Genomic DNA, 27972 nt, shown 5'->3' with positions numbered 1-27972 from the left:
ACTGTTCCCAGAGCCTGTCCCTCCTCGGAAGCCAGGGCTCAAGGCTCTGGCAGCCTTTCCCAGGAACCCAAAGAGGTTGCTTTGCATACTACGGGTGTCATTTGCATACTACTTAGGAAAAGCCTTTGCTTTTCCCACCTGCAGCAAACTCCAGGCTGATTAGTTCTCCCCACATTGGAGAGTTAATTACTCTCCCGTGTAGACCGGGTGTTTATTTGTAATCAGCAGAGGGCTGGAAGAGGGGGAGGAGATAGGGCAGAAGCAGCTGTCGTTAGCCTCGAGCCTGGAGCAGCTCTGCAGGTGGAGGGACGAGTGTGGGCTGGGGCACCCCAGACCCGCACCCAGCCCCGGCTCTGTGTCGGGAATTGCCCTGTGACTCTGGGCATGCCTGGCTCAGGGAAGGGAGGAGGGATGATTGCTGAGCTCTGGGAGGTGTGGGACAATCGCCTCCCCCGCCCCGCCCAGGGAGCTGGTAGCAGGACAAGAGAGGGGGCTCAGAGCTGCACAAGGAAGAAATGCGCAGAACCCAGGAGCCTGGGAAGGGAAGAGACTGGAGCAGGACCTTCCAGGACCACCTGGGGGTGGAGCTGCTGGGTAGAGTCCTAGCCCCAGAGACTAGAGAGTGGACCAGCTCTGCTCTGTGACACCAGGAACCCACTGCCTGCTCTGAGCCTTGGTCTTCCCATCAGGTGAGCCAACAGCCTGGCTGGGAATCATGTGGGCCACGCAGGGGTTGTGAAAAACACAAATCTCCACTCAAATGGAGAGACATATGCAAGACATAGGTAAGATATATTTCTGGATTCCCAGGTTGGAAATGGTCTCAGCCCCAGGGGCGATTTAGCGACCTTCCCTCCCTCCTCCTCCTACCCCAAATACCAGGACTTGCCCCCTCTCTCCTACTCCAGCAAAGCCTTTCTGGACCCTTCTGCCCCTGGTCTCTACTTGTGAGATGCAGAACGGTCATGTCCAAAGGGACAGGGTGGGCCCAACCAATGTGTCAAGGTTGGAAAGGTCCTGAGTTGCTGTCCGAGCTCCAGAAAGATGCTGAGCTGCCTCCTGCGTGAGACCCCGCCCAGGGTACCTATGCCAAACCCAGAAGGCACGGCTTCTAAAGCAGTAGGGAACGGAGTAGCTGGGGCAGTGGTGTCCCAGAGACTCGGACCCAAGGGAACCACTGCTTTGATTCAACTCCTCCCTCTTTTTCACAGAGGGAGAGACTGAGGCCCAGAAAGATGATTTGTCAGACCACACTCAGCAGAGCTGGAAATAGAACCCAAGTCTTCTGGGAAAGATCCCCCAGAGGACAGCCTGCACCAGCAATGATGTAGGGGCCAGGGCTCACGGTGGGGAAACCTGGCTGGGGTCCTTGGCTCACCCACAAGAGCAGTAACTGGGACCCTAGGTGGGGACAAAGGCTCATATTCACCTGGGAGACAGAAAGGAGCCAGCCCTTGGTCCATCCTTCCCACCCAGACAGGCTTCCTAGTGAGTCAGGGCCCTGTGGGACAACAGCCATTGGGTTGTGTGACCTCTGTAGGTTGCTGGAGAAAATACATGACAATTTTTTTTAATACAACTATACCACATGTATACCAATGTTTATCTGAATTCAAATTTAACTGAATATCCTGTATTTTTCTTTGTTAAATATGGCAACCCGGGACTCATGAGCAAGTCACTTCAGCTCTCTGAACCCCAGTTTCTTTACCATTAAAAAGGAATCAAAATTCTACCCTATGAGCATCCCGTGTCAATTAAATGGGATGATATATGTGAAATGCCCAACCCGGGGGAGGGTGCCTTCCGAGCACCCACAGCCAATACATTTCCCCCTCTACACTCCTCGCTCTCCCTTTCAGAGACCCTGTTTTAGACACCACCCACCTCCGCCAGTGGAAAACCTTCAGAAAGTCTTCTGAGGTGATAGAAATACCTCTACCACTGACTGGCTGTGTGACCTTATGGGAATCGCTTACACTCTCTGAGCTCAGTTGCCTCATGTTAAGCCCTGGTAGCAAGCCCAGTGCTTGGGCCTCCTAAGGCGTGGCGGTTAACATCTTGCAAATGCACCAAGACACAGCTCTGATTTTAAAACACCTCAAGACGGCAATGCTTCCCCCATGGAAAGAATGGGTAACCGTGGAATTTCAGGCCAGGTGAAGGACAGATCGGGGAGATGGTTCCTGCAAAGTGGAGGGAGGGCTTTCTCTTGCTTCTGTGTGAGCTCTTTGGAAGTGGGCATCATCTGGCCTTCTAGGTGTCACGTTTCCCAGCTATGGTGTTCCCACAGCCTTCAGAACCCAGGGCTCGGCCACCCCAACCAGAGGCAAACTGTCCTCACACTCTCCCACCGCCTGCTCAGTTTGGGTCCCTAACTCTCTTAACCCTCTTCATCTTTTTACATCTCACCTGCCTGCATGCTTGGCAGCTTCCATCAGCGCCTTTCCCCCCTAGATCTGGCTAGATCTGCCTGTTGGGAACTTCTCCCCGGGTGGGCCTCCACCTGGCCCCTGGAAGGAAGGAGGGTGTGCTGGCTTCACTCTGGGTGTCCGGAATGCAGGCACCAGCCATTACAGGGGGCTTGCTTTCTCCCTATTTTTCTTCACCCTCCCCCAGTGAAATTGCTTTTGCCTTCTTTTGTTTTCTTTTTACATTCCCTTTCCCAAACTTCTCAACTGGAACTGTGCCCAGGCCCCCTGGCTGGCAGGTAGGGGAAGGAGGAGAAGACTGGACTTTTGCTAAGTCCCGCACAGGGGACAAGGCACACTGACCCGAAGCCTTGTCACAGTTGGAGGGGTCAATTGTCACCCCCAAACCCAGGAGTTCTCTCGTGCAAGAGCGCGCAGCAAACGGAAGGCAGATGTTGAATTTGGACCCGTGCTGCCTCTCATGTCCCCAACAAATTATTTGGTGTTTACAATCCCCTCCGTTTTTCATAAAACAAGCCTCCAAAACGCTTTTATCTGCCAAGACAGGCAAAGAATAAAGCATGTGCGCTGAAGACGTGTGGCAGGCTCGGACAGCTCCCTCCCCAATTCCCAGTCTGCCCCTCCAACCTTGCCAAGGAGAACCCTGATCTCATTGGGTGGTGGAGAAGGAGGATACAAGGAGAGGATTCTCAGCCCCAAAGAGGGGAGACCAGTCATTAAGAAGATCTCCATAACAAAGAGCAAGGGGAGTGAAATGGGGGCCAGGAGAAGGAGAAAAAGAGGTTGAGGAAGGGCCTGGGAGATTTGTGGGTTTTTTTGAGGGAAGGGGTATTGAAGAGAGAGGTGCGTGGCAGTGGATGGGGAGGATGGGGTATGGGGGTAAGCTCGGTGCCTCCTTCACAGTGTACGAACAGCACAGCAGAGACCTGAGTGCATAGGGGATTGTAGGAGAAGGCTCTCTCAGCAGCTCTATTCATCATGAACAAAAATACCCACCAATGGGGAAGGACCTGATAAGGTGTGATATATGCACGTATACTACTCAGCTATAAGAAACGGACAGACACACTCACAACAGGGGTAAGATCGAGTTCCCCTGGGCCCAGAGGCTGCTTAAGCTTCTATCTCTCCCCCTCCCTCTGCCTCTCTTTCTCTCTCTGTCTTTCTAATAAAAGAAAAAGATTTCTGCATTTTACTATATGTAAATTATACTTCAATTTTTTTGATTAAAAAAAAAAACACAGGAACTTTGGAGCCCTGTTCTATAATAGTTGACAATCTGCATTTTGCCTAATAAGATTCAGAGAGACAAAGAGTTACAAATACCAGTTTCAGTAAGGTGGGGGATGCTGCCATCACTACAGACCCTCAAGGAGCCTATTTCTGGAGTTAGCGTGGACAGGGAGAGCTGAACAGACCTGACTTCTCCAAGTCTGCCTCCGATCCCATGAGCCCCTGGTGGGCTAAACACATTAACGCTGCATGATCCCGGTCTTCCAAGATTCCATGCCTCTTTTGAGGGGCGAGGGGGATATCCGTGAGCCAGTTGCTACCCAACTAAAGAAAGAGAACTCTGTTCTAATGTCAAAGCTGAAGCTGACTGCACAGGTCTATAGTGATAATAGGGTTTCCAACCTGGCGCTTCCTAAGATTTCCCACCCCACCCCCCATGGTAATAGTGACCATTTACAATTTTTGCTTAATATGCTGATTTTTGGAACCCCAACCCTTGGGTGAGATGTGACTCCACCATCAAGAATGTGAGTGATTTGGGGCTCAGTGGGTTAAAGCCTCTGCCTTTGTCTCAGGTCATGATCCCAGGGTCCTGGGATGGAGCTTCCTACTTGGGCTCTCTGCTCAGCAGGATGCTTCCCATCCCCCCACTGCCTGCCTCTCTGCCTACTTGTGATCTCTGTCTGTCAAATAAATAAATAAAATCTTTTAAAAAAATAATTAAAGACTAGACTCCAGGGGCACCTGGGTGGCACAGTTGGTTAAGCAGATGACTATTGATTTTGGCTCAGGTTATGATCTCAGGGTTCTGAGATCAAGCCCCATGTTAGGCTCAGAGGATTCTCTCCCTCTTCTTTCTCCTTCCCCCACCCCACCAAATAAATAAGTCTAAAAAAAAAAAAAAGAAGAAAGAAAGAAAAGAAAAGAAGAAAGACTAGAACTCCAAAGTTAGAATGGGGTCAAAACTTTAAAATAATATGGAGATAATAATACACTCAGCGAGGGGCACCTGGGTGGCTCAGTTGTTAAGCATCTGCCTTCAGCTCAGGTCATGATCCCAGGGTCCTGGAATCGAGCCCTGCATAGGGCTCTCTGCTCAGCAGGGAACCTGCTTCCTCCTCTCTCTGCCTACTTGTGATCTCTGTCTGTCAAATAAATTTTTAAAATCTTAAAAAAAAAAAAAAAGAGTGTGCGTGATTTAAAAATTGTTTTTTGGTTATTGCTTAAACTCCTAACTACACCTGGGTCTCACGGATCATGACTCTACAGGCATTACAGAGCGGTTCCTCTCATCCCCCAACCTCCCCAACCTCCCCCCGCCACCCCCCTACCTCTCCCCTTCAGGAGTCTGAGCTCTGGAAAAAAAGGAAGACTATGTCCATCCCTTCTGATTGAAGGTGTCTCTGTTGTGACATTCACAGGGCTGTTGCTGACCCATTTACTTTCACACTAATGCTATGTTCATTCCTATCGATGGCTTTTATTTCTTGGGAAGGGTTATACACTTGCAACAGCCTGATAAGTAAAATCATCCAACAGTTGGAAATAAGGCAAATAGATAACCGATGTCCTTTCAAAGTCAAATCAAAACATTGTCTAACAAGCCCTCCTAAGGGTCATCTGACACTCTAGGGGAATGTCACTCTGCTTGACTTATTATTTGCTATTGATCAGGGCCCAGGATCTGTAAAGACTCCTGTTAGTTGGTAGAAAACTGGCAAGTTACAAATTATTTTTGTCTGGTAGAGAAATCATGCAAATGATTTCTTTCTAATAGAGAAGATAACCCCCGACATTATGATTTTGTTGCCCTATAAACATTCACCAGTGTTGCCTCTAACTTAGCAATCTTATGAATATTCCAGAATTCTAATTTTTGGGTTATTGTTGTTTTTCTTTCTGCTAAATCTCTTTCTTCTCTCTCCATATATAGGTACATATAAATGTTTCCTTCTCATACCCTTCATTGAACTAGCTTTCTCATCCTGCTTCCTTCATTAACAAGCTACAAAAAAAATTTAAAAACTCACATGTGCTCACTATATATTTCTATAAGAATGGTCTATTCAAAATTTTGGAAGCTATACTTTGAGAAGACTTTCACAGTATTTGGTTTTTCCCCATGCCAACTCTGCTACTTTCTTCGTGACCTTGGGCAAGCGTTGCTGTCTCTGATGGTTAGTTTCTTCATCTGTGAAATGGGAGCCATCAGCCTGGCGTTTCTGACTCCGACACATGATATTTCTAACTCCTCTTGCAGGGAAGCAAGATTGATATGCTGCCATCAAAGAAAATGGGTGCCCGGAGCCGTGTTCCAGGGTGCAACCTTCTTGCGACCTTCCTGCCTCCCGCCACTCCCTCACCTTGAGAGATGGAGGTGAGGCTCAGACTGGTTAGGTAACCTGCCCATGGTCACAGAGATATTATTCATAATGATGATTGATTTGAATGTGGTATATGACAGCATCAACTTCCTCATAGAATCCGTAGCAGCCCAGTGAGAAGTCGATATCATCCCCATTTTACAGATAAAGAAACTGAGGTCCAGAGAAATGATATAGCTTGCCTCAGGTTACACAGTGAGTTACAAGTGGGCACAAGCTGTGAGATTCCAGCTCTCCTAACCTCCTGAATCCCCAGGAGCAAGAGAGGGGCTGGTGGGAGTTACTCTGGGCCCCCACTCTTATCCTGAGAACCCCCACTTATATCTGTCAGATACATATTGGGTACCATACAAGATTGCAAATGAAAAAGGGGTCCCAGAAGCTTGAAAACCCTGGTCCTGGACGATCTTCATCTGCCCAGGTCAATAGACTTGTTTTCCCCTCCTCATCTTCCTTTTGGCAAAATAGTCAGAGTGGGGGGTGGTGAACACGGTCATGGGAAGAAGCAGAAAGACCTGGTCAGCCTGAGCCTGAACACATTGCTCTCCAGACTGGAGAGAAAGGGTAGCTCTATCTAAAGGATGCTCGGGGTCCAAGCTGGTGAAGTGATGTGGGCTGACTGGTAGTGAGCACCCTGTCAGCAAGAGTAAGCAAGACTAGATGATCCTGCCAAAGGGTAACTCTTTAGATGATAGCATTCATGGGCTTTTGTTGCTGTTTTTTAAATCCAATAAATGCTACTTATTAAGTGTTCATCCCATGCCAAGTGTTTTGTATATATATTATGTCATTGAAACTTTATAATACTCCGATGAGGTAAAATCTGTTGTTCCCAATTTATGAATAAGAAAACCGAGGCCCTTGGGACGCCTGGGTGGCTCAGTTGGTTAAGCAGCTGCCTTCGGCTCAGGTCATGATCCCAGCGCCCTGGGATCGAGTCCCACATCAGGCTCCTTGCTCGTCAGGGAGCCTGCTTCTCCCTCTGCCTCTGCCTGCCACTCTGTCTGCCTGTGCTCGCTCTCTCTCCCTCTCTCTCTCTCTGACAAATAAATAAATAAAATCTTTAAAAAAAAAAGAAAAAAAAAAAAAAAGAAAACCGAGGCCCGGGGACATTAAGTAACTTCCCAAGGGCAGCTAGGAAGTGGCAGGTCTAGAAAGCTGATTACTAAGCTTCTCATCACTACTGCACTCTCCTTTGTGTTTTTCTGTATTTCCCAAGCGTTAGACAATGAATACATGTTGCTTTCATAAACTCGAAAAAGTCTTTCAAGTTACTGACTTTTAGAAAAACTCTGTCTACCCTGATGTTCTGTGCATCCCTGGTTCTCACACCCCACCCAGGACCCCCTCCACGGCCTCTATCTTTGCAGACTGCTGCCTTCCCATCCCTGCCCCCACACCAGCTTGCGTGCGTGTGTGGGGGGTGGGGGGGAATGTCCAGTGTCCCAGTCTTGCTGAGGTCTGCTCAAACTGTCTCCGGGAGGCCTCTGGCCCCTGGGGCAAAGCTGGGGGCAGGCCCAGGGAAGGAGAAGGGGAAGTAGGAAGGGATGTGAAACTTGGCCACAGCCAGGCAGGCAGTACCCCTGCTGGGTGTCCCACAGTGGTCCCTGGGTGGAGGACAGGAACATCCAGTTGAACTGACGACCAGCTAAGGCAGGTGAGGCCAGCGCCCGAGGGGGAGGGGGCTATGAAATTCAGGGAGCCAGGGGAGCTGGCCTAGGGGGCTGGACCACAAAGGCAGGGGAGGGGGAACACTGTCCTTGGTTCTCTGCCAGGACAGAGTTGGCCGGTGGTGGTGGGGGGGGGTCCGGATCCAGGACCCAGAATAAGTGAGTGGGGGGACCATCTTCATTCCTCGGGTTTGGGAGTTAGTGGGAAGTGGTGATATAACCCATCCCTCTAACCAGAGTTCCTGGGTTTTGGCCTCCCCAAGACACAAGAAGCTGGGGAAAGACTGGGAGTGTCAGAGCCAGCACAGGGGTCCCGTAGACAGTCCAGTAGGTGCTGAAAGGGGTCAAGTATTTGGGGGGGCGGTGAGCACACGCATTGTGTCAGGGGGCTGTGAATTCCTATGTGTACGCACAGCTCTGCCATCTGGGTGAGAGAGTGTTAATTCAATAACAAGTAGGCGCTCGATAAATATTTGTTCAATGGAATTGATCATCTGTAGGACTATATGAGTGTGTGGCTGAGTGCGAGATGGAGTCCATTTGGGTGTCATTCGTGCATCCGGGAGTGTGGAGTGGATTGTGAGTCTGCTCCCTGTGTTTGTCCGTGTGGGATTGGAAGCCAAGTTTGTGTGTCTGAGTGTGTAACTTCAGTTGTGTGTGGCATCTGTGTGAACTTCTGGTTCTTCATGTACGTGCGGGGTCACTGGGGCTGGGTGCAAGGTGGATATTGAAGGCCCTGGAGGTGTGTATGTGTACCGGTGGCAGGGGTATGTGTAGATATCATTGTAGGTGTGGGATTCAAGTGTATGTACGAGTTGGGTGTGTGTGAGTGTGTGAGGTCTAGCCCTGCCCTATGTCTTCGCAGTGGCATCATGGAGGCCCCATGGGGCTGGCTGGTGGGCTGTGTGCTGGCCATATCCTTGGCCTCTACAGTGACCCAGGATGTGTGCCGAGCACCGGACGGGAGGGCCGGGGCTGCAGGACCACCCGGCCGAGACGGACGGCCAGGCCTCAAGGGGGAGCGAGGGGAGCCAGGTAAGCCCTTCCCTCTAGACCCCAGCACTTCATCCCTTGGCTGGGCCTGGCCTCCGGGGTGGATGCTTGGGGACGGCCTGGGCCCCTGCATGAAGCCCCTTCATTCTGCACTTGGTCCCAGGGGCTGAGGGGAACCTATCCTCCTCCCTGGACATGTCCCCAGGCTGCCAGGCCTCTCTCTGAATCCCCCTTCCTGACTGAGTCCTCTCTCTCATGGACCACCACAAGCAACAAATGTGAAAGGTCTTGGAGCAGCGCCCAGTCCTGGGTTGTCATTCAGTTACCGGAACGAATAAGGCGCTCATCTTTGGACTCAGGAGACTCATCTTGCTGTGTGACCTTGAGCAAGTTACTGACTCTCTCTGAACCTCGGTTTCCTCATCTGTAAAATGGAAAAAATAACCCTACCTGGCACGTAGAGATGATCAGTTCATGGCAACTATCTTTTCTGCATCCTTCCAGTCCCCACACCCAAATCTGTCCCTGCTTCCCCATTCCCAGCCCCTTCCAGCTTCAGAAACTCACATTCTAAAAAAAAAAAGGTGGGGGAGAGGGGTGGCTGTGAAGGAAAAAGGAGGAGGACATGCTCAGAGTAGAAAAAGATAATCTCAGTCCCCTTGAGCCTCCCAGTCCATAGCAGACCAGAAGGATTTGCATGAACATTTGCGATACTTGGCATCCAGGCCTCCTAAATGTAGTCCCGAACCCAAAGAAGTCAGGGGCAGTGGCCCAGTGGGGTATAGAGGAGCCTGTCCTGCTTTTGCAAGAACATGACAGCTTCCAAGTACCTGTTCTCACTTTTCTCCACTTTAGAGATAAGGAAGCTGAGGGTCAGTGGTTGAAACACTTGCCCAAGGTCACACAATCAGCCAGAATCAAGGTTTTGAAGGCCCAGGCACTCCCGCATCCTCCATCCCACCGCAGCCAAGGGTCCCAGCCATCTCCCTGAGGACTGGTGGACACTGGACTCCCCCTCCAGATCTGGCCTTTCTCCCCACAGGGGCTCCCGGCATGCGGACAGGCATCCAAGGCCTTAAAGGAGACCCGGGGGACCCTGGGCCCCCTGGAAAGCCTGGCAACATGGGCTTTCCTGGACCCAGTGGCCCCCTGGGGCTCCCTGGCTCCCCAGGACTGAAAGGCATCAAGGGCAACCCAGGAAACATCAAGGACCAGCCACGGCCGGCCTTCTCAGCCATAAGACGGAACCCCCCCAAGGGTGGCAACGTGGTCCTCTTCGACACGATCATCACCAACCAGGAAGGCCCGTACCAGAACCACACGGGCCGGTTCCTCTGTGCTGTGCCGGGTTACTACTATTTCACTTTCCAGGTGGTGTCCAAGTGGGACATCTGCCTGTCCATCGTGTCGTCTGGGAGGGACCAGTTCCGGCGCTCCTTGGGCTTCTGTGACACCAACAGCAAGGGGATCTTCCAGGTGGTGTCCGGGGGCACGGTTCTCCAGCTGCAGCAAGGAGACCAGGTCTGGATTGAGAAAGACCCCGTCAAAGGCCGCATTTACCAGGGCCCGGAGGTGGATAGTGTCTTTAGCGGCTTCCTCATCTTCCCGTCCATCTGAGCCCCGGAAGGACCCTCCCGCCCCTGGCCGCACATGCTTCCTGCTGTGTGACTCCAGCCCACGCCTTCTACCTCTCTGGTTTCTATGGTCTGCTCTCTATCGGGGTGCTGTTGCTTTAGCTGCCTAAAGGGTGAGGGCTGGCTCCCGGAGCCCCCGAGAACTCACTGCCCACTGCCCACTGTAAGATGGATTTCCTCGAATTCTTCCTAGAATAAACACCTGAGTTCCTGTGTGCTGAGCCTGAGGTTCCGATGCTGTTCTGGGCACCGGGAGGGAGCACAGGAATGACAATCATTGAGTGCTTACAAGGCAGGCCTGTGTTTCGTATTTTACAACATATATTGTTGTAAATACATGGGAGCCTCATCGGCCTGGGTTCAAATCCTAGGCCACCACTTACCAGTTGGCTAACCGTGTGTATATGATATAACTTGAGTGACCTCAGTTTCTTTATCTGTAAAATGGGAATAACAAAGGCACTTACTTCAAAGGCTTGTTGGGAGGACTGAATGACTTAATACACAGAAATTGCAGAACAGGGACTGCTTTGTAGTAAGGACTTCGAAAGTTTGAGCCATTATTGTATTTTGTTTCATCTGCAGGGCTGGGGAGTGAGGTGGGTATCATGACCCTACTTTCCAGATAATGAGGCAGGCTAGGGGCATGGGTGGACATAAAGCCCACGGTCAGTGTTGAAGAGAAGGAGCTGGGATTTGAGCCCAGAACTTACCGGTATCCAAGCCTGTGTGTGTGTGACGGTGACCCTTGCCAGCCTCCACAGCCACATGCCTGACAGGTGACACTTGATTTCCAACCCTGAACCAGCAAAACATGGGCAAGACTCAGAGAAGGAGAGCGACTAGCCCAAGGGCAGGCAGCAGTCCTCCCCGAAGCTAGATTCCCGAGTCCTGCCCTGGGCTTCCCGGGCAAGCATGGAAGCTGGGGCTTCCTCCCTCCCGGGCTAGGCATCCCTGCTGGCTGGGACTGAGAAGGTCTGGGGTGCCCATGGTGCATATTCCCGGGGTCCCACTTAGCCTGTGCAGAGCTGCTCGGAGGCAAGAAGCCCCACCTCGTCCTTTGAATTCGAAGACAGTAAGTAGCTGGAAGTTTGGTCCTGAGGATGTCTAATGCCCTGGGCATTTCCCCAGAGAAAGCCCTTTGTGCCCTCTGCTGCGCACACGCCACACACCTGCACTCCACACGTGCACACTCGTTGAAACCTTCACACCCGCAGACATACTTGGGGTATCCGTGCTGTCCTACCCAGGTACCCCGTGTCTCAGACACCTAAGTACCCCTCCTAAACTGTCAGAAGTACACTCTTACACACACACACACACACACACAACCTCGACACATGTGTCCCAGACACACCCCTGCCACGCCCTCCTCATCCTCCAACACGTATGTGCCTTAGCACCGCCCCAATTCTCTCACTTGCTGACCCTCACACGCGCTCACACTCCCACCGGCCGGCCCCCGAGCCCCAGGATCAGTGTCTCCCACCTAATGTCGGACACAAGGGGCAGCTGGAGTCCACACAAACCCATACCTCCCCCCAGGCTTCTGACAGACTCCAGAGACCCTCTCCTGGGCCGGGGCTGTCCCACCTGCAACTTCTGGGGGTCAGGAAGGAGAGGGTGACCCCGCTGGAGCCCCAGGGCTGCGCTGGTCTCCTCCTGCCCCTCTGCCTGCTTCAGGCCTCTGCTCCGCCCCAGCTCCCTGCCTCCCGGCCCAGAACATACACTTCCAGGAAATGAAGCAGATCTTCGAGCACCTACGATGGGCTGGGTATTTCCTAGCCACGGACACACCAGATCTTAGCAATCCCTCCTCATGGAGGCTCAAGGACAGGAGATGCCTACCCGCCATCACACTGCCAGAGAGTGGCAAGACCGAGATGTGAACCGGCTCTGCTGACCCCAGAGTGGAGCGCTCCTTTCATTGCAATGGGACTCAAAGATGTCGGGAGTGCAGACCCTACAAGTGGTGGGAAAGACCAGGCTAGTGCAGGGAGGGTCAGGCGGCTCCTTATCCTAAATCCCACCTAGACCTACCCCCCCGCACCCACCATGCCTGAGGCAGATCACCTGGAGGAGGGGAACAGGCTCAGGCAGAGCCCTGCATGGCCAGGATGCTGGGGCAGGGCAGGCTGAGCATGGGCCAAGGCTGCCACCTGCTGGACAACACGGACCAGCGCAAACAAGATGAGAATGGAAGATGGGGTCTCCCCAGCAGTCATGTCTACCCTTTCTGCTCTTCCCAGCCCTCTACCTGCTGGGGACTTCCGGGGCCAAGTTCATTCACATCCTTGCCCTCAGCTCACATTCTGCAGCCCTGGGCAAAAGGGTGTAGGGACAGAAAAGAAGACCGAGGCCCTTAAGGTCACTTGGTGGGGCAGAGGCAGAGCTGTGAACTCCCGCTCACGTCTGGCACCAGGCTAAGCACTGCGCTTGCCTCACGCGCTGGGTCCTCACCACTGCCCTGCATGGGAGCTATTGGAACCCCCCATTTACAGAGGAGGAATGGATGCTCAGGGAGGTCAAAGGCCTCACCCCAAGTGACACCGGGGGCAGGTGGGGTGTCAGGGTGGGACCCCTCAACTGCTCAGCAGCCCCTCCTCCTCAGAATGTCATAGGAGGAGAACAGGAAGAGAGGAGAGGGCCCTCTCCCAGCTCTGCGAGCCTGGCCCCAACCAGCAACCCTGCAGCAGCCACCACAGGCTCCAAGACCAGATGCAGGGGTGCCGGAGATGGAGGAGAGGGAGGCAGGGATCATCAAGGACCCCAGCAAAGGAAGACGTGCACACACGCAAAACCTAGACCTGCCCTCCTGCCCCCCCCCCCCCCCCCCCCCAGTATACAGACGGGAAGACTAAAGCCTAGAGTGGTTTGTGGAGGGCCTCAGAGCAAGGTAGTGGCAGGGCTGGACGACATCCGGGGCCACTGACTCTGTCCACCATGGCAGGCTGCCTGCCATCGAGGCTTGCCCATCCTGGTGTCCACCCCCAAGTGTAACAAATGAGAGGGGCAAACGGAAGATTCTAGAATAAGGCCTGCCACTTCACAAGTGCATGCAAGGTTTGTTTCTTGGGGCAGCGAAGCAGAGAGGTCAGAGCAAGGCTTTGGACCCCAAGAAACCATTTACACGTGATTTTTGGTAAGGACTTTCGCACACATACACACACACACACACACACACACACACACACACACCTTCCAGCAGACCCAGGGGGGTAGACATTTCCTCATTTCAGACACGCATGACCCTGGGGTGGGGAACACAGGAGCATTGCTGCGGTCAGCCAGACTCAGTGCCCAAAAGAAAATACTGAGTCAGGAAAAATTATGGGAAAGGGGATGTGGGATTGGAAGAAGGGTGAGCAGAGGGGAGGCGGCCGCCCAGCCTGCTCTGGGCCCTCCTCGACGTGACTACTCTGACACGGTATCCTCCTGCCCGGGAGAACGGAAGCAGATCTGAGGACATCTCTGTGACCAGACCAGAATCCTGCCAACCCAGGTGAGGCCAGGACCCCCGCCCAGACGAGGGCAAATGGCACCCCTGCCACCTCCCTGAAACGTGGGGAAAACTTGATTGGTGAAAGGAAGGAGGGTCCCCATCACTGCTGAGCTGAGGGCCTGGGCACAGAGATGTCCCATCCTCCATCCATCCTGTGGTCCCAGCCCTCAAGGGGCAAGGGAAGGGGCCTGGGGAAGGGAGGTAGGCTCCGGAGGGCTGAGAAGAACTGGCCTGGGGAACAAGAGAGTGAGGAGGGTGGGTGAGGGGCTTGGTGGGCCAACTCAGCTCTCTCCCTACCCAGATCCTTCCCCAGGATGGACATGGGGTCCAGTTCCCGGCCCCACCTCGGACTAAACCTATTGCTGCTCCTGCTGGTGCTGCCACTTGGGGGCCAGGCCAGCACAGGCTGCTACGGGATCCCCGGGATGCCGGGCCTACCAGGGGCCCCTGGGAAGGACGGGTACGATGGACTGCCGGGGCCCAAGGGCGAGCCAGGTGAGTCTGCCGGCCTGCTGGGGAGGCATCACTGGAGGCCTGGGGGCAGCGGGCAAGTGTCCATCAGGGGCTAAAGCTGGGGGGAGGAGGACAGCAACTTGCTAGCAAGACATGCAATCCTTCCTGCTGCACCAGCTCTCAGAGCAGAGTCCAGCTTTCCTGGCAGATGTCACCCATCTCTCCTCAGACCCCAGGACTCGGTCCCCCCCGTTCCCCAATTTTGTGCCTCAGTGTCTCGTCTGACACCAAGGAGAGAATGAGAGCACCTGTCCCAGGAAGTGGGGGGAGGATCACAGGAGATGATCCTGGAGACCTTTGGCAAATTCTAAAGTGTTGTGCACCTGCTCTGCGGCATGGACCTCAGGGCAGGGGCGGGAGGGTGCTGGGGGGACCCTGTGGAGTGGACATGGTGAGTGTCCACAACGCACAGATGGCCCTACCACTTCCTTGTGCAAAGAGCCTCAGTGTCCTCATCTGTCGAATGAGGAGACAGTAGTACAGGCTGCACAGGGGATGCTGGGATGATTAAACAAGAAGAATGTAAAAAAGCACCGTGCACGCGGTACGGTCTCGGGGATGCGTAAGCTATGCATGTTACAGCTGTCATCATTGCTTTTATGGGAGGTCTGTGCTCACCTCCCTCCCTGGGATACTGAGTTGTTGAGAGCATGGGGAGTGAGAAGTCGGGGTTGCAGAATGATGGGCAAGTCCGAGCGTGAGCAAAGAGGGCTGAGGACATGAGGGGGTGTGGGTGCTGGGCAGGTGCTGGAGTCTGGGGGTGCCTTCTGGGTCAGGTGCATATCTGGGATGCAGGTGTGTCTACAGCCAGCATGGGTGAGACTGGGGTGATGGGGGGCGGCAGAGGTGGAGGTGGGCAGGCCAGGGACAAGGACCGACCTTGGGATTTTCCCCACTGCCATCTTCCCTCCTGGCACTAGAATGAAATTTTGCCAATAATCCAGAAGGAATTCTCTGATTCCGGGTGAGCCAAATGAGGCCCCCAGGTCTGCCATTTTTCAAGAACTTATACTACAAGGCTGTCTCTGGCCACCCTGTGGCCTGGGTGGCTGACAGTCCCCAATTATTGAGCTCCTACTATATGCCAGGCATGGTTCCAAATGCTCAGCATATGCTTATCTTATGGAGTAGGTAAAATTGTTAACTCCGTTTTACAAGTGAGAAAACTGCAGCCAAAGTCCTTTTGTAAAGTGCCTTTCGGCCATCTTATAAATGTTAAAGCTGAGGTTCAGAGAGATTAAGCAATTTACCCAAAGTCACACAGCGGAATCCTGTCCTATGCCAAAGGCTATGCCTTTGGCCACCACCCCCCACTTCCTGTCAGGCCCCTCCCCCAGCATGTGCGCCCCCTCCCAAACAGTTGCTGAAAGCTGTCTTGAAGAATAAGACAGGGCCCTGCGTGCCTCCAGGCCTCACCAGGAGCTGACCTTCCCGAGCACTTCCTGTACGGTACCCGGCTCTCGCACACTCCCGCTCCAAGCTCCCAGTGGCTCTCTGGGATCTGTTCCATTAAGCCCCTTCCTCAGTTAGGCACATGGAGGCTCGGGGAGGGGAAGTCACCTGCCCAGGGTCACATAGCTTTCATCTGGGTCTTTTGGATCCTGATCCCCTTTTCTAACTCCAGGACCTAAAAGGCTCACAGAGCCATAGAGGGAGGACCTGCCGCAAATAGGTCAGCCCAGACAGCCAGCCCTCGGGAAGTCAGAGGAGGAAGAGGCCATGAGGGCTGGCGGGCTTGGCCAGAGAGGGCTTCCGGGAAGAGGAGACTAGAGCCAGCCCTGAAAAGATGAGGACACTTAGGACAAGGAGAGAAAAGTCTCACAGGGGCTCAGATAGTCAGGGCTGTTACAAGAATCACTCGCTCTGACTGGGACTCAACCAGATTTGACTTTCAATCCTGACTCGACCTCCTCCTGGCTGCTGGGCCTTGAGTGAGTCTCTGGCCTCAGTTTCCTCATCCGTACCGTGAGAGAAGTTGAACCAGCCCAGGTGTCATAAGAGGCTTGTCGGGGGGAGCTGAATGGGGCCAGGGGAGCGGGAGACAGCAACCCCTTAGTTGCTGTCTTAGACGGGTACCCATCCAGTGGTTCCCATGTGCTAAGCTGGTCCGGGGTGGTTCCGTCTCAGGCACGGATACAACTTTTGTGGGGTTCTGAAGCTTATAAAATGATGAGGGCTCTCTTTTGAAAAGTAACACAAAATTTTCGGTACGTCTGATTGCAGGGAAAGGGTGGGTACACATATCTACACAGGCTACAAATCGTGTTAGAATGAGTCCCAACACCTCCAGATGCTGGCCAGGTCTACTCTCTCCATCATAAATGTGGAAACTGAGGCCGACATACTGGGGAGCACCTTAGCCGTGGTCAGAGGGCAAGTCCATGAGGAGGCGGGACTCCAGCCAAGGCCTCTCTCTCTTCTAACTCCCTGCACACAGTCCCCAGCTGACAGTCCATCCAGGGAAGGAGGTTCCAGAGGCTAACCTCCAGGGTTTTGTCCCCTAGAGGATACCCCCAGGGTCCCTGTTTCCTGTCCCATCACTTACTTCCCACCTGCTCTCTCACCAGGAATCCCAGCTATCCCTGGAACACGAGGACCCAAGGGTCAGAAGGGAGAACCCGGCACACCTGGCTTTCCTGGGAAAAATGGCCCCATGGGAACCTCTGGGATTCCAGGGGTTCCTGGCATCATGGGACCCCCAGGGGAGCCAGGGGAGGAGGGCAGATACAAGCAGAAGCACCAGTCTGTGTTCACAGTCACACGGCAGACGGCCGAGTACCCCAGGCCCAACAGCCTGGTCAAGTTCAACAGAGTCATCACCAATCCACAGGGGGATTACGACACGAGCACCGGCAAGTTCACCTGCAAAGTCCCGGGGCTTTACTACTTTGTGTACCACATGTCGCAGACGGCCAACCTGTGCGTGCACCTGTACCGCAATGGTACCAAGGTGACCACCTTCTGTGACCACATGTCCAACAGCAAGCAGGTCAGCTCGGGCAGCGTGCTGCTGCGGCTGCAGGTGGGAGAGCAGGTGTGGCTGGCGGTCAATGACTACAACGGCATGGTGGGCACCGAAGGCTCCGACAGCGTCTTCTCCGGCTTCCTGCTCTTTCCCGACTAGGGCGGTCAGGCCGGCTCCAGCCCCAGGGCCGCCCCGTCTCCCTGAGCTTCCCCGCAAGAACCACTGTGCTCAGGCCATTCTCCCCACCTGATGGACTCCTCTTCCAGGAAGCCCGCCCTGACCCCCTGCCCCACGTTTTCTCCCTCCTCTGAGCTCCTTCAGGAGTCACTGCTTTGAGACTTAACCAACACCTTCTAATACTGTCAACGTTTTTTGCCCCCCCCACCCCCAAGTCTTGGGAAAGGCAAGGAGATATATAAATAAATAAATAAGTTGATAAATATGCAAGTCTCAGGCTTCTCACTGCCAAGTTCTCCAAGAAGCGGCCTCTTCATCCTCAGCTTTGCACCTGCCGCTGCCATCTGCGGGCTCTAGATTTAGACAGAGCATCTAGCTGGTGCTCAGTAAAGGTTGGCACTCAGCATCCCGTGGCCATTTGGGAGAGTGTGATTGAAGGCCGCCAGAGGTCCCCAATGGGCCATCTGCTGTCACTTGTTTGGGTGAGAGGTGCTCCTGTCATTAAAGCTGTCCATGCTCACGGGTAAACAGGCATGTTCGAACTCCCAGACCCGTGCTGAATTGTGGCTGCACCTGTCACAGGAGGGGTTTGGGCTCAGGTAAGCCCAATGTAGACCAAGAGCAGATGGGCAGTGAATTTGTGCCGAATTAATGAGTTAGTTGGGGTGAATGAATGATTAAATAGTGGGTAAATGAGTGACTAAAAGCAGAGTAAGTGTATGAGTGAGATGGGCATGAGCCAGTAAGAGAGAGAGAATCTATCCCCCCATTTGTCTGATTCACCCCAAGTAACCGACAAAGTCTGGCAGCCCCCAGGAGCTTAGCAAACACCACTGCTGTCCCCAGGCTGGTAGGCTGTCCCCACAAGGCTCCTGATGGTTGGACTCAGATGCCATGATCCTTGCTGGAGGACCAGGAGGCCAGATTCTAGCCACAGTGCTTTCCCTGTGGTGACCATGAGAAGGGTTGATAGTTCAAGTTCAAAAAAGATAAAAAAGTGTAACTTTCCTGGGCAGACTGCCCATCCAGCCTCAGAGCCCACCGAGACCCAAGAACCTGCCCGGCCAGGCTGGGATCTCAGCTTGCTTCCACAAGGTCCCACGGGGCTCACAGGGACACTGAACCACCCAGCGGGGTTGTCAGAACAATGGCTGCGGTGCACAACTAGCACCACCAACTTTGGCTCTTTTGTTCGTGAAAGGAGCCATTCCACACCCTCCTGCCTTTGCCATGTTGTTGGGTGCCATGCCCCCCACCCCGCTCACACACTAGCCCTCCATCCACCTGGCGGATAGACACTCAGCTGTCAGGGTTCAACATAAAAATCACCTCCTCCACGAAGCCTTCCCTGATTCTCCCTTCTGTGTCTCCGCAGTGCCCTCCAGAGCCTTGGATCACAAACTAGGTGACTTTTTAGAGCCTATGTTCCCAAATCCGGTGGCACAAGAAAGTCATGCATGCGCACACACACACATACACACAAGCAAGCACACACAGTGGGAACAGAAGCAAGAGCCCAGGAACCCCGCCTGGGTCACGGGGTGCCTCTGGCAGGGACAGGGCCAGGTCACGGGGCCACTCCCCTCGCGGCTCTCCTCCATCAGCCACTTAGCAGTCCACCCAGCAACGCCTCAAGTGATACAACTTTCTTCTCATTTCTCTTTTGTTTAAAAAATCAATACACCATTTATGTAGGCCACAGTGTCAGATCAGAAACCTGTGCTTTGGAAACGACAACTTTTGTGCCGTTTTTATTTTCCATAATTGTTTCCTTGTTGTTCTCGCTTTGTCATGAGAGAAGGGCCTTTGAAAATGCCAGCTTGTCTGCTGGGCTGAGAGGAACCCGGCGAGGCTTCGAAGGGGGGCAGGCAAGGGGGAGGGGGATGGGACCAGAACAAGAAGAGGATGCCCCAAGGCACGGCTTGAGTCTGCTTGAGGTTCTCTCTCTCCCTCTCCCACAGCTTTTCCCCTTGAACAAAATAAATAAACAAAAACTTTAAAAAGAAGACAAAGACACCCCAAGCCTCAAGGAATCCCTCTTAGACCGCGGAAACTTGAGGAATTGTACGTCTCTGCTGCCACGCTTGGTAGGGATCATTCCCTCGGTGTCAGGGATGTGAGGCGGAGTTTTATAGGTACAGACACCAGCTGACTCCTACTCAGGGGCCGAGGCCCAGAGACCTCTCTGCTCCTGATCCCTGATCCAGGCATGGCTCCCATGCACCCAGCCTCCAGGAATTCATTCTTCTCTTCGTATATATAACACTGCCCCTGGGTTTGCATGTGAGACCTACAGAAGGCTGGGCCCTGGATATGCCGGGTTACCTCAACGGCCCCCCACAACCTATGCATTCCATTCATATATGGGGACACTGAGGCCAGTAAATGTGCCTGAGGCCACATGGCTAGACCAAAGCAAAGCTGGGATTCAAACTTAGGAGAGGATGACTCCTAAGCCCATGGCTGTCCTCCCCTCCCTGCTGCCTCCTGCTCTTAGTCTTCGGCTGTCTCCTTGAACTCCAAGTTCAAGCTCACATTTTCTCATTGCCAACAGCCACCAAAGAATTAGAAGCCCAGGCCCAGGTGGCCCTTGGGGGCCCTCAGAAGAACCCTAGACTTGCAACCTATGAATTTACAATTTCACAGGCACAGAGACTAAGTGGTACAGAGCTCTACCCTTCTCCCAGCTCAGAATCCAATGCCTTCCCTCCTCATCTAGGCTCAGGCCCTTCAAGTCTATAGCTGGCCAAGCCCAGAGACCCTTTGGTTTTACCAAACTAGTCTCTTCTTTCCCTAATACCCACTGCAGGTAACCATTAATTTCCATCAGTTAGCATCCACAAGCTCAAAGATGTTCTGTCTCCAAACACAGATGTCAAGTGGGGCCCTCCTGACCTGTGGCAGCTCCTGATCTAGCTGAGCACCCATCCCTAGGAGGGGCACCCATCCCTGGGAGGGACACCTGTCCACATGAGGGGTACCCATCCCTGCGAGGGGCACCCATCCCAGCGAGGGGAATCCGTCCCTGTGAGGGGCACCCATCCCAGTGAGGGGCACCAATCCCAGTGAGGAGGACCCGTCCCAGAGAGGGACACCTGTCTTTGCAAGGGGTACCCGTCCCTGTGAGGAGCACCCATCCCAGTGAGGGGCACCAATCCCAGTGAGGAGGACCTGTCCCAGAGAGGGACACCTGTCTTTGCAAGGGGCACCCATCCCAGAGAGGGGCACCTGTCCCCACAAAGGGCACCCACCGCTGTGAGGGGATCACGTTGCCTCAGATGCAGCGTCAGCCAGCAGGCTGAGACCCTGGCGTCAGGGAGGGCTCTGAGTCCCGCAGCTGCCACGTGTATGAGGTGTGGGCTGCAGCGATCCCTTCTTTTTCCTTTCCCTTTCCTTTTTTTTTTCAAGATTTATTTATATATTTATTTTATTTTATTTTATTTTATTTTTTTAAAGATTTTATTTATTTATTTGAGAGAGAGACAGTGAGAGAGAGCATGAGCTAGGAGAAGGTCAGAGAGAGAAGCAGACTCCCCGTGGAGCTGAGAGCCCGATGCGGGACTCAATCCCGGGACTCCAGGATCATGACCTGAGCCAAAGGCAGTCGTCCAACCAACTGAGCCACCCAGGCGTCCCTATATATTTATTTTAGAGAGAAGAGTGTGCACAGAGAGGCAGAGGCAGAGAAAGGGGAGAGAAACCAGCGCCCTGCTGAGCAGGAGCCAGACACCGGGCTCGACCCCACGACACATGAGATCACACACTGAGACGAAACCAAGAGTCCGACGCTCAATGGACTGAGCCACCCAGGCGCTCCTAGTCCCCTCTTTTCTCTGACACTTATCACAGAGGCTGTGAGACCACTGCGTCATTCAATGTTTAAACCAGTCTCCCCCAGTAGAAGGAACTCTCCTTGGGGACAGGAGACACGGCTGATTTGCTTGTGACCATCTCCAGCACCTAGCACAGGGAGGCTCATGATAGACATTTGTTCAGTGACAACTTTCTCCCCTCTGAGCCTCAGTTTTCCCCTATAGAAGGTGAGGGGAATGAGCTGGGTGACCTCCAAGCCCGTGTCCAGCCTGGACCTGGCGTGATTCCAGGATCAACAAGCAGTAAACTCCTGCCTATGCCCATCATGGTCACCGGCTTCGAGCCCTGCTGTCAACAGAAGGAAGGGCTATCAATAAATAATGACCACATTCAAAATTCATGATTAGATAATTTTCTGAGAACAGGGCAAGAGCGGAAGTATAGAACGGGAAGAAGGCAGAGAAGATGCACCCAGAAAAGGGAAGCCTGAGACATGCGTGATCTTAGCAATTAACACATACCCTGTTCTTTCTAGTTTACCCTCCGCTTTCTCCTCCATGATCGCAAATGAGCCCCCCCCAGTGCCCTGTGCCGTCTACAGCACAGGTGTATAGTCCCATCATCTAGCAGAGGAAATTGGGGCTCCCTTGGGTCCTCTTGGCGGAGAATGTTTTGGCCCCCTTTCGAGACCTCAGGAATCAAGCTCACCGATGAGGGGCAGAGCCAGAAAATGAGTCACGGTTTCTGACTCCAAATCCAGTGCTCAGGCCCCAGGCCAGCCATGTTCTCATGTCAGGGAGGAACGCCCATGTCTACCAGAGGGGATCGCAAGGCCGGGGGACCTTGGCACACAAGCCACCGGTTGCGGCCATTCTCCCAGCACAGCCTGTTCTCCCAACAACTGCTGAGCTGGCGAAACCAAACCGGCCAACCACCCTCCCCATTTACAGTAAAGCCCTCCAGATTGCAGAAATGGGACCTGAAACTGCCTGGGTGGGCCAAGAGTGGAGGGGGCCGTCCTGCTGGGGCCAGGGGAGGGGGCCATCAGGGGAAGGCCCTTCCTGTCTCTGGGGACTGAACTTCCGCTTCGGCCTGAGAGCAGCAGGCGCCTAGGTCCTCGTCCCACTGCTGCCCAGCCCAGCGGCATCACCGGACACCAGGTTCCCAGGTGAGGTTGGGGCTTGGCGCCTGGGGGGAGCGGCAGCAGGACCCATATGGCAGGGGGTGATGATTTCCAAAGGGGACCCTTTGCGTTCCCTGCCTCAGAGCCACCAGGGGCAATTAACCGTGTGGCTCCCTGGGCCCAATCCCAGATCCGGGGAGTCAAACTCCCTGGGGGTGCACTTGGGGGTCTACGGCTAGCCCTGAGTGATGGGAGGCACCCACATAAGAGCTTTGGAGTCAGCAAGACTCGAGCCGAGTCCTGCTTCTCTCTCTTAGATGCCGGTGACCTGGGGCGAGGCAGGTAACCTCTCTCAGCTTCGACCCTCTCTGGGAATAATAGAACATTCTAGGGGCACTGAGAGCCCCAAAGGAGGTCAAGCTTGACCTGGTTCAGGACATGTCAGAGGCACAGGTGAAATTAGGACCCAGGTCCCCCTCCTCCCAGCCCAGTATTTCTCCAACACCCGCCTTCTCTCATTTCCTCTCCGTCTGCTGAGAAAACTCAGTCTGACTCTTTCAAGGAACGAATTTGACTTGTAGGTGGAGTGGCGGGCAGTTAATAGTTAGCCCTGAGTGAAGCGAACCCTGTTTGTCAAGGAGGGGGTGGGACCACACACCCCATGAGAGACCGCGTTCCTCTCAGACTCCATCTTACTGAATCCTCCGCCCTGACAGGTAAAATTTGCTTAACAGGCCCAGGGAGGTTAAGGTCCTTGCCTGAGGTCATGCAATGGGCTGGCAGCAGAGGGGCAGTGTAAGTCCAGTTGGCCTGATTCCAAGCTGGGGGTGGGGCAGGAAAGGACTGTTGGGGGCTGGAAGGATTTGGGAGGACTGCTGGCACGGAAAAGATGTGAGGGGCAAGTCTGGCGGTGGTGATGCATGGCGGGGAGAGGGATCAGACCAGGTGAGTCCTAGGTCCTAGCCCAGATCTGAGATTCAGTGGCCCTTTAGATGAGCCAGAACCTGGATCTTCCCCTCCCCCCACCCCACCTCCTGCTTCCCCAGGAAGCCTGAGTCTCATGGGGGGTCTGGGCCCACTGCCCTCATGCCCCCCCCACCGTCAGATTGGAGCTCTCCACCCCTGGGCGGCATCCCCCTGAGACCTCCTTTCCCTGAGCCCCATCTCCCAAAGGGACTGGATCCTGTTTTATACTTTTCCAACCATCCTCTATCATATCCGGGGGTTCGTAGATGATGGGGATAATACAGAAACAGCTACTATTCGTTCAGCATTTCCACCATGCCAGGTCCTACCTCATCCATCCTCCCACCAATCCTACATGCCAGAGGTTAGTATTATCCCCATTTCATGGAAGGGGAAACACACCAGAGAGAAGCCATTTGCCTGAGGCCCTTACCTGGGAGAGGCAGAGGACTGACTGGGGCCCTGGCAGTCATCAGGGGTCCCTCACCACCGCCCCTGACACAGAGCCCGCTACAGCAGCAGGAGCAGTAAGGATAGACGCCTCCACTGAGCGCCATACCCCTCGCTGCTCCAAATGCCACCACACCTTGGCCCCATCAGCCTGTCTGGCTCCGAAGCCCACGTTCGAACCACCAGGCTCAGCAGCCTCTTAACAGAACACCCTGTGAGGTTGAAGATGCAAAGGACATCGGTAGGAATCCCAGCCCCAAAGTGGCCTTGTGACCTTGACGGGGGTCCCACCCTCTCTAATACCCAGTCTCCCCATCTGGAGGAGAAAGCTGGGTGCCTCCCTGGAGGTGGATGGGGGCTGTGTTGAGGACCACATGCAATGAGACAGTGGCACGTACCATGTTTGGCCCGGAGCCTAGCTAAGTGCCCAATGTGTGGGTTACTGAAGTGGTCCAATCCGTCACTCTGTAAAACCTCCAGGAAGATTGGGAACCGGTCTCATGCAAAGATAAACAATTTAGGTTTAATTTTTATTATGTGAATGACCCTCAATTTTTAAAAAGATTTATTTATTTTAGAGAGAGAGAGTAAGCATGAGCAGGAGGGGCAGAGGGAGAGGGAGAGAGAATCCCAAGCAGACTCCGCACTGAGCCCCGAGCCCGACGTGGGGCTTGATCTCACAACTCCAAGATCATAATCTGAGCCGAAACCAAGAGTCAGGTGCCTAACTGACAGCGCCATCCAGGTGCCCCTGTCCCCTCAATTTTGTAAAGCAACAGTGGATCCGATGAGTTTTAAGTTCCCTTCTGTCTTGAGAATTGATGCTATGGAGGGTTGGCTGTGCTGACCAGATCAAGACAGCACAGTTCTTCCTAGTTCTCTGGGATTCAGAAGGGGCCAGTGTTTCCCTCCTCCCCCAGCCTTTGGAGGGACCTGAGGATACTTCATCTGCAGAGATGGACTGCTGTGCCGGCAGGCATACTGGCTTGAGAGGCAGACAGGCCTGGGTTTGAGTACTGGCTACAGTCCTTCCTGTATGACCCTGAGCAAGTGTTGCAGCCTCCCTGAGCCACCAGGTCCTCTTTGGTATAAAAATAACAGCTTCCTCCAGGCTGTGTTCTGAGGGTGTAAAGTGGCCTGCTCTGGAAACAGAACTGGCTCCCTGAACTCAGAAGCTCTATTGAATGAGAACGCTTGCAAGAAAATCCAAAGCCAGAGAACCACAGCCTTGACATCCCATCCCTCCGACCCCTCACTCCCCTCCAGCCACACTGGCTTCCCTGCAGGGTCCCCGAGCTCCAGGAGCTGTCCTACCTCCGGGTCTTTGCCCCTGCTTCCTTTCCTTTTGGAACATTCCTGCCGCAGTCCTTGCTGAACCTCCAGCTCTCAGCCCGAACACTCCTCTCAGAGATGCCGCCTGCCCACTACAACCCAGAAAACCATCCACCTGCCCCTCCACCCCAGTGGCTCTCCCTCTCCCTCCAAGCACCCCTGCGTTTCCTGCAGAGCACTCTGCAGACTCTCCCTGCTTCCATTGACTTCTCGGTTTACGTGGTGATCATCCGCCTTCTCCTAAGGCTGCCAGCTCCATGAAAGCAGGAGCCATCGTGGTGTCACCCCAGCACCCAGCACAGGGTCTGTCTTGGTGGAAAGGACACACTCAGTGTGTATGTGAAGGAGTGAATGAATGATGGCACACGTGCTACGAGTCTCGGTGGCAATAACCCACTCCATCTTCTTGTCCCCCCCCAGGTGGTAGCTGAGACGGGGCGGTGATGACGGCCCCGAGGGGCTACGTTCTGGTGCTGCTGCTGCTGCTCCTGAGTCTGTTGGGTGCCTCCCGGGCCCAGAGCAGCTGTACTGGACACCCGGCCATCCCTGGCATCCCGGGCATCCCCGGTGCACCAGGCTCTAACGGCAAACCTGGGACCCCAGGGATAAAGGGAGAGAAAGGTACTGCCCTCTTTGGGGTTACGTTCGTGTCATTGAGCAAGGCCCCATCTCCTGCCTCCCCGGTCACAGCGGCTGACCCGAGAGATCACGAAAGCACTTGCAAATCCATCAGCTTGCCAAGTCCCCCCTTCTCCTCCTCCCTGCATTGACTTTGAGAAAAGGGAATTCCGATTCCCATTTTACAGCCCAGAAAACTGACGTCCAGAAGGACTACTTTTGCCTGAGGGAGCCACGTCCATATTGAGGCTGAGACCAGCCCGTGGCTCTCTCACCTCTAAGTCCAGGCAGACAGAGAGCACCGCGGCAGACGAGCAGCCCCGGGCTGCCTCCCGGGTGGGTGGCTTCCCTTCCCTGAAATGCAGTTTCTTTACCTATAAAATGTGGGCAGATTCTTTGCAAGGTTGTCACAGGGTTCAAATGAGACTTCCCACCAAGACAACCCCCTGTAAAATGTCTTTCGTTCGTTCATTCATTTAACCAAAACCAACTTTTGTCTCACATAATCGCAAGTGACCCTCGCAATCCCACAAAGTATCCTCATGAGCCCATTTTACAGAGGAGGAAGCTGAGCCCCAGAGAGTGTGACTCCATCAAGGGGACATGACTAATAATGGCAGGTGTGGCGGGACATCTGTCTGTCCCCTGGGCCCATGCTCTCAGCCACGATACTCTGCCCCTTCCCTGGAAAGGAGGTTTTGTCTCGCACTGTGCCAAACAGAGGGGTAGCGGCCGCATGGAGGGCCCATGAGAAGGTTTCCAAGACCCAGTTCTAGGCTCCAGTGAAAGGAATGTCGAGATTGATTAAAGATGTCTACCCTGGGGAGGGAGTGAGAAGGGAGAGTATGTGGGCCGAGAATTCATTCTCCGGCTCCAGGCTGGAACAGGGGAGCCTGTATGAGCTGGTGAGGAGGGCAGGCCCAGCACCCTCCCTAAGGAGACACCACTGTCCGCTCCTCGGGTGTCAGGTCCCATTGCTGTGGGGAAAGCGGGGCTGGGAGGAGACCCCCCCCCACCCTCCTCTCTTCCACACACAGCAAGCTGGGGCCCAGAGAGGAGCAGGGACATGGCAGAAGTTACACAGCCAGGCTCCCAGACTCCTAGCCCGGGGGCTCCTTCTTTGGGTTCTCAGCGATCCCTGGCCCATCATGTCTCTTGTCTCTGCTTTTCCAGGGCTGCCAGGGCTGGCTGGAGACCACGGCGAGTTCGGGGAGAAGGGAGACCCAGGGATTCCTGGGAAACCAGGCAAAGTAGGCCCCAAGGGCCCCATTGGCCCCAAAGGTTCCCCAGGCCCCCCCGGAGCCCGTGGCCCCAAGGGCGAGTCAGGGGACTATAAGGCCACACAGAAAATCGCCTTCTCTGCCACGAGGACCATCAACAGCATCCTGCGGCGGGAGCAGCCCATCCGCTTCGACCACGTGATCACCAACGAGAACCGCAACTACGAACCTCGCAGCGGCAAGTTCACCTGCAACGTGCCCGGCATCTACTACTTCTCCTACCACGCCAGCTCGCGAGGGAACCTGTGCGTGAACCTCATGCGGGGCCGGGAGCGCATGGAGAAGGTGGTCACCTTCTGCGACTACACCCAGAACACCTTCCAGGTCACCACGGGCGGTGTGGTCCTCAAGCTGAGCGAGGGGGAGAACGTGTTTCTGCAGGCCACAGACAAGAATGCCCTGCTGGGTTTGGAAGGTGCCAATAGCATCTTCTCTGGGTTCTTGCTCTTCCCAGACACAGAGGTGTGAGCTGTGGGGCTGGCTGGCTCCTTCCCCATCCCCTCCCCCTGCCAAAAGGCTCACTTGGACCCCCCAACCCCACCCCCACCAGACCAAAATGCACAGTAGGGCTCTGTGGATGTTGCTGAAGGAATGAGCAAATAAACTTTTCAAGGCCAAAGGACAGCTGTCTAATGCAAATCTGTCTCCCAATACCTAGCACACAGTAGGTGCTCTGAAGTGCTGCTTGGATGCTGGTTGAATGAATGAATGAGTGGATGATCTCTGAAAGCAAAAACTCCATCTGATCGGAGGTGAATGGAGAGCCAGACTGCCCAGCTCTGTGACAGCCACACAGTGGGAGATGGGGAGGGAACACCGTCTACTGAGCACCTACTGTGTTCCAAGCGCTGGATTAGACCCTTTCATTGTCTCATTAAGCCTCACAC

At 54.1% G+C, this 27972-nt stretch overlaps 3 protein-coding genes across 5 annotated transcripts; all 3 read left to right on the top strand.

Annotated features, from left to right (window-relative positions):
- The first annotated feature begins 7550 nt into the window (after positions 1 to 7550).
- On the top strand, positions 7551 to 10567 carry C1QA (complement C1q A chain). 2 transcript variants are annotated; one of them, XM_047728436.1, is made up of 3 exons: positions 7551 to 7706; positions 8585 to 8754; positions 9755 to 10567. In XM_047728436.1, exons 2-3 carry the CDS (start codon positions 8592 to 8594, stop codon positions 10327 to 10329), a joined length of 738 nt encoding a protein of 245 aa, XP_047584392.1. In that variant the 5' UTR covers positions 7551 to 7706; positions 8585 to 8591; the 3' UTR covers positions 10330 to 10567. The 2 variants fall into 2 exon arrangements, with proteins under 2 accessions (XP_047584392.1, XP_047584391.1); XM_047728435.1 differs by lacking the exon at positions 7551 to 7706 and adding an exon at positions 8276 to 8298.
- A 3121-nt stretch (positions 10568 to 13688) lies between these two features.
- On the top strand, positions 13689 to 17768 carry C1QC (complement C1q C chain). The gene is made up of 3 exons (XM_047728393.1): positions 13689 to 13848; positions 14150 to 14343; positions 16929 to 17768. The coding sequence occupies exons 2-3, from the start codon at positions 14163 to 14165 to the stop codon at positions 17483 to 17485; spliced, it is 738 nt and encodes a 245-aa protein (XP_047584349.1). The 5' UTR covers positions 13689 to 13848; positions 14150 to 14162; the 3' UTR covers positions 17486 to 17768.
- A 4568-nt stretch (positions 17769 to 22336) lies between these two features.
- On the top strand, positions 22337 to 27719 carry C1QB (complement C1q B chain). Of its 2 annotated transcripts, none has more exons than XM_047728274.1 (3): positions 22337 to 22484; positions 25608 to 25808; positions 26979 to 27719. In XM_047728274.1, exons 2-3 carry the CDS (start codon positions 25631 to 25633, stop codon positions 27551 to 27553), a joined length of 753 nt encoding a protein of 250 aa, XP_047584230.1. In that variant the 5' UTR covers positions 22337 to 22484; positions 25608 to 25630; the 3' UTR covers positions 27554 to 27719. The 2 variants fall into 2 exon arrangements, with proteins under 2 accessions (XP_047584230.1, XP_047584231.1); XM_047728275.1 differs by lacking the exon at positions 22337 to 22484 and adding an exon at positions 23132 to 23155.
- Positions 27720 to 27972: the final 253 nt, after the last annotated feature.

The sequence above is a fragment of the Lutra lutra genome, chromosome 4 (genome assembly GCF_902655055.1).
Source record: "Lutra lutra chromosome 4, mLutLut1.2, whole genome shotgun sequence".
NCBI classification, from domain to species: domain Eukaryota; kingdom Metazoa; phylum Chordata; class Mammalia; order Carnivora; family Mustelidae; genus Lutra; species Lutra lutra.
Note: the sequence above shows the minus strand (reverse complement) of the source record. Positions and strands in the feature narration are given on the sequence as shown.